The following is a 6000-nucleotide window of genomic DNA, read 5'->3' as shown; positions in this document are numbered from 1 at the left end:
CGGGCGCCGACTGGGAGTGGGGCGGCCGGGCAAGCACCCCGCAGGCGGCAGCCAGGGCGACCACGGAGGCGGCGGGCAGGGCGCGTGCGCACTGCAGGGGCGCCAGATTTGGCGGGAGGGGGAGTGTCCAAAGCTCTTTGTTTGATGGCATCTCTGTTTACAGAGTTTATACTTTAATATCAACCTGTTTCCTCCTCCTCCTTCTCCTCCTCCTCTGCGACCTCCTCCTCCTCCTACTCCTCCTCTCTCTCCTGAGAAACTTCGCCTGGCCAGTGCGGAGCGGCGCTGCGCAGCCCGGGGAGGGACGCAGGCAGGCGGCGGGCAGCGGGAGGCGACAGCCCCCCGTGCGGTCCCCACGGTGCCCGACCAAGCCCCGTGCCCGCCGCGCCATGGCCCGGAGACCCCGGCACAGGTAACGGGGAGCCCGGGTGGATGGCGCGGGGCAGGAGCGCTCGGGGCGGGAGGCGTCCAAGAGCAGGTGGGAATTCTAGCTACTTCTCCAAGGCTGTCAGATCCAGTGAGAACTGGAGACCCTGTCAGACCCAGGCAGTCACACAGCTGCTCCAGAGACCTGGGGATCAAAGCGTTTGTGCTGGGGAAGTGTAGCTGGACTTTGGGGAGGACGCCTGGAGGTTCTTTCTGCAAGTTGCACAGGGATACCTTGCTTTGGGGGGGGGGGTGCAAAGCTGCACGTTCCAACTGAGGACAGAGTTGCCCACCAGCGTCACGGACTCCATCAGGTGCCTGGCTGGTGTCCCCGCTGTCGGCGAGGGAGTCTCTGAGCAATTTCTGAGTGCACTGAGATGTGTTTGGAATTGGAAGTGCAGAGCATATGGCAGATATCAGGAAAGATGTCGGATTGTTTAATAGCTGCAGGTAGTTCATGTAAATTTCATTCATTCTTTGTGGAGGCTAAGAAGTGTCAGCTGACAGACGACTGCAAAGTAGATTTCAGGGGTGGGAACGGCTTGTTATGTTTGCAAATGGCTTAAAGCTTGGATTTTGAAGATTTCGAATCATAGTCCTCCTGAGTCCTTTTATTTCGAGTGCAGGCACTGCATAGGCGCGCGCGCACAGGGACACACGCCCGCCTTGCACATGTCACGGCACTTGGGGAGGCTCGCTTGGCTGATGGTGAAATCCCCTGCGTTAAGGCCGGGTGGTGGAAAGAGGGGACCGAGGATGAAGGGGCTAGCTGCACGTCTGAACTGTCATTGCTGGCTTTGCAGCTCCCCTGGTCTTCCCAACTTCCCGGCCTGACTCACGCGAGCTCCCTTTTGAGCAATCGTGGGCAGAAGATATCCCATGGCCATCACTGTCTTCACGGTGTGGCAAGGGACCTGAGTTGCAGCACCGTAGGCCTCTACCATGCAACCGGGACCCAGCCCCTGCGGGCCCTTCCCGTGGGCGGTAGGTTGGGTGCCGAGCACGCACACACGTGGACAGAGCACCTCCTGCGCTGGGGGCCTGGCACCTTAGGGTGCCCTGGCCGAGCCGGGAGAGCGGGCAGATACTAGTCAAGTGTTATTCCCGTGACTACAAAGCACGTTCGCTCGTTTTGCTTCTGGGCTCTTGAGTTTTCTTATATTTATTGGCTTTCGATCAGCAGTCACTGATCCCGCGTGGCGCTGGGATGTTGCAGAGAGCATAGGTGGACCTATGGTGACTTCCTAGGGCCTGTCCGGCCAGGGAGTCCCCAGGAGGGATACGGAGGTGAATTGGGAGGGATCCTGGAGTCGCTGTGCCTTGCCTGGGACCTAGCTGCACAGACTGAGGAACAACCCCTTGAGAGGTTTGCACCTTCACTTTTGAGACACAATAAGTGACAGGCAGGGGAGTCCTTTTAAAATATCCTTTTAAAAGAAAAAAAAAAATTAAGAGTTGGAACTGAGGGAAGGAGGGGACAAGAAGGAGGTAAAGGCCCTGCACCCCAAGGTCGCGGCTGCCCCCGCGGGGCGGATTCCCGACTGCACCCAGGTAGCCAAGAAGGGAGGAGGCCCCGGAGGGGTGGGAGCCTTGAACTTGTCTCTTGGGGGGGGGGGAGAAACCCGGCTGCGGGCCCCATAGCCGTTTCTTGCTAAACTCCGCAGAGATTATTAACCAGGTCAGCGAAATGAGTCCCAACCCCTTTTCTAGAATCACGGTAGCAGCCGCAAGGCACTTCCTCCCGCTCCCCTCCTTCTTCCCAGCCCTGTGCCCCCCTCTTCTTTTTCGTTTCTTTGCACGGTTTGTTTCCTTGACAGAATGTAATATTCATAGTTGTACTCGTGTAACCACACCGGGTCTAGCAGGTGGGGAGTGCATCAAGCCTGAAATCAGCCTTTGAAAGTCCTCTGACTGTTGGGTCTGAGATCTTGTCTGAGCAGATAAAGGAAAAGTTATTTCGGGTCCTCAGTAGAAATTAATCATGCTGCGGAAGCGACCTGGGCATCTAAGAGCAAGGAAATGCTGGCAAAGGCGAACCCCAGCCTGCTGATTTTCCGGGGACGGACTGAATGAGATCCCTGAACTCTCCCTGCACCCCTGCACACACACACACACACACACACACACACACCCCGCCTCGTGGCCCCTTTAGGGCCTGCAGAAGTCACAGCACCTTACCCCTCAAGGCCTTTACACCTTTGTTTCTGGGCTCACTTTTTTAGAGAAAACTAAAAGAAAATTAAATTACCCATTATTAGTGCTGAAAAGTGCCTTAGAAATTGAACCCAAGCACCAAGAGGAGGGAACTTGAAGTCCTAAGAGAGAGGAAGTGATTTGTCCAAGTCTGGCCCCTGGATGGAGGCCGAACCAGCACTGGCCCGCACCTTTGCGTCCTCTTCTGACTCCCTCTCCTTCACCTGATGTCGGCTGCCCCCTGTGGGCAGGTGAACAAGTTGCTGTACTTGAACTTGAAGTAGTTTCCCAGAGGGATGTGGCCAAGTACTAGTTAGGAAAATTTTTCTTTCTGAAAGTGTGATCTCCAGATCCAGGGAAACTTAGAAAGTTAAAAGTAGTTAGGGCAAAGACCCCATGACGAGGTAACTGTGATTTTTCTTGCTAGCCCAGACACTTTACCGGGATGCCACTTGATTTATGACTTTTCCTGGGAGTTGCCTTTTAAAGCTTTCAAAATGATGCTGTCCAACAGTCCTAAATACGATCATATTTTCTTCTTTATGATGCTTGTATTTTATATAAAAGTAAAGCTACTGTCATTCTTATTGAACAGATTTACAGTATGAAGAACTAGCTGGGCTCTTGTTTTAAAGGATAGACACTGGGGGGGAGGGGGGTAAAGAAAAAAGTGCAATAATGAATGAATGAAAATCCAAAATCTCTGTAAATGTTCATTAAAATTAATAACATTTTAAAAAAGGATAGACAATGAAAGAAATTATTACAGATTATGTGTACATCAGAGTGGACTTGTGTGTGTGTGTGTGGTAACATTTTAAATTTGGATCACATCCTACCAGTCATTACATACCCTGGGCCTTCAGACTGTTGCTCAAAATAATAGGCTTAAAGTATTAGAACAAATTGGGGACTTTGGACAAGTATTTTCGCTTAACTTATAGGAGGTCAGTAATAATACGCTTAGTTTGAGAAGATAAAACTTGATGTGACTATACAAGTTTATTTGTTAAATAATAATTTAATTTACATTATGATATTGCTTGGTATATTTCTTGCTATTGGTTCCTATTGATATATTTCCCATCCAATTAATGATATCATTATATCAATATTACAATCTCTTTAGAGAAGTTATAATAGTATGATTTTCCTCATATTTTAAGTTTTATAGTTAAAATTATAATTACTAGTAAATGTATCTGAAATAACTCATCTATTTAATATATAATTAATAAACATCAAATATTTTGTTATTTCAAAAGTGTGTTTGTTTTGAGGTTTGTTTTTTTTTAATATAAGAGACTCTTTAAAACACTTGTGGTTTCTTCTTAAATCTATATATCTCTTCTGGGGGAATCCCTCAGTTTTGAATTAGGTATATTTTGGGATATTTCAAGCACAATTCATTGAGAAGGAGTAAAAACAAAAGAGTAAGTAAGTTTCTTACTAGCAAGCAGCTTAATTATTCACTGTTTCTTTGGAAACTGAGTGCTGTCAGCTTAGTCACACGTTGCACTTACCCTGCCTGCCTGTGTTTAAAACAGTTTGATCATCATATTATTTACAAAACAGTTTGATCACTTAATGGTCTTAGCCTGTCTCTGGTTTTTAAATCTATCCTCTTAGATTCTTCTAATCCTCTAATCTTTGAGAGATGATTGTAATCATATTATTGAGTGTATTACAACTTGATTTTCCCCCCTTCTCTTTTAATAAATCACCAACTTCATTGAAATCACATAATTGAGTTGTTTACCATGTTTGGGAAATACTACTTCAACAATGTGACATATGCCAAAGATCTGGAGTGTGTTCTTATATAAAGGACATGGGCTCTTGTTCCTTTTATTGTCTTTAAGTTCTAAACCTAAATCTTCATTGGTGGGAAGATTGCCAAATGTGTAACTTGTCCCTGGTCTAACAGTAACAACAGGTTTAAACATGCAGAGCAATAAGAAAGTGCCAGGGCCTTTGCCGTAGCTGTGGATACCAATAACAGCAGAACCAGTTTGCAATGCCAGAGCAACAGAATGCAGGGCAAAATCTTGTTGTGCAAGTTTTCAGGGTTTTCTCTTCATAACCTTTGAAAAGATTGTTGAGTTTTTGTGGACATTTTGTAATCCAATAGTTTAAATCCTCCTGTTTCAGCTGATGTTTGCCCATTTTTTGTTTGTTTGTTTGTTTCTGGCAGCATATACAGTAGTGATGAGGATGATGAAGACATTGAGATGTGTGATCATGACTATGATGGGCTACTTCCCAAGTCTGGAAAGCGTCATTTGGGAAAAACGAGGTGGACCAGGGAAGAGGTAACTAACCACTTTACCAAAATCTAGGACAAGCCTAGATATAGTGTGTTGAGTGATGAAAAACAAAATTTCAACCAAATTGGAGGTATGAGCCTTGTCAGCAGGCTCTCTCTGATCTTACTGGGGCCTTTTTGCTCCCCTCCCACCAATTCCTGTGTTGTGTGCTCAGCTCCATGCAGGCCTTCTCTTCCTTACTTTCCCTAAGCCTAATGTGTTGGCCCACATCCCTCACCACTCACACATCAGCTCTTCTGTGAGACCATCCCAAGCTTCTCCAGACAGGCTTTCATGCCTACTCCTGGGCTCCCACATATTTAGGTTCATGTCCTGTCCTAGGTCTTAGTGCTGCTGTGACGTATATGTCTCCCTCGGGAGACTGCAGGCCTGCGAAGGGCCAGGGGGCTCATCTGCTCATTTTTGTCTCTTTCACACCCGGAATTCCTTGACACAAGGTGAAACATGAATAAATGTTTAAATGTTCCCATAATTACTAAATTTCTGTTTCCCAAATACAAAATTAAAAAGAAGGGGGAAGAAAATCCCTCAGAGAACTCATCTTGTTATATTCATTTCCTATTCTAGATATATCTTACATAGGATCCCATACAGATATGTGTAGATCACATACAGATACAGTAGCGGCACAGTGGTTAAAATTCCCAGTTGCTATCTAAATGGTTGGCCATTCAAACCCATCATGCGACAAAGATGTGGCAGTTGGCTTTTATAAAGATCTCAACTTTGTAAACCTTTTAAGATGTCTCTGTCCTATATATAGGGACATAGTGAGTTGGACTGGACCACAGTGGATATATTCTAAAAGCATTCAGTGATGGAGAGGTGTCTGCCTCTAAGATTTCTTTTCTTTTTTTTTTTTAATGTGTGTACTGTCAAATTGAATCTGACTGGTACAGGAACTGATTGATCCTCTGTCTTCAGCAGAGCATCTGGTGGATTTGAAGCGCGTAACTCTGGGATTGCAGTGCAGCTTCTTGTCACTAAGCCACCAGAGCTCACCTAAGATTTCTTTTTATGTTACTTTATTGAAACAGAATCTTTATCAACTCAA

The 6000-nt window shown here is 46.4% G+C and overlaps 1 protein-coding gene across 8 annotated transcripts in view; it reads left to right on the top strand.

Moving 5' to 3' along the window:
- Positions 1-181: 181 nt before the first annotated feature.
- Positions 182-6000, top strand: part of MYB (v-myb avian myeloblastosis viral oncogene homolog) — a 56011-nt gene continuing 50192 nt past the window's right edge. For all 8 annotated transcript variants that reach the window (XM_006884959.1, XM_006884961.1, XM_006884960.1 and 5 more), the window contains exons 1-2: positions 182-412; positions 4814-4931. In XM_006884959.1, the coding sequence (XP_006885021.1) occupies positions 390-412; positions 4814-4931 (141 nt within the window). In that variant the 5' untranslated portion in view covers positions 182-389. The remainder of the gene's footprint in view (positions 413-4813; positions 4932-6000) is intronic.

The sequence above is a fragment of the Elephantulus edwardii genome, unplaced genomic scaffold (genome assembly GCF_000299155.1).
Source record: "Elephantulus edwardii isolate Elephantulus edwardi_28Jun2011 unplaced genomic scaffold, EleEdw1.0 scaffold00039, whole genome shotgun sequence".
NCBI lineage: Eukaryota > Metazoa > Chordata > Mammalia > Macroscelidea > Macroscelididae > Elephantulus > Elephantulus edwardii.
This window is presented reverse-complemented; position numbering and strand designations above follow the sequence as displayed.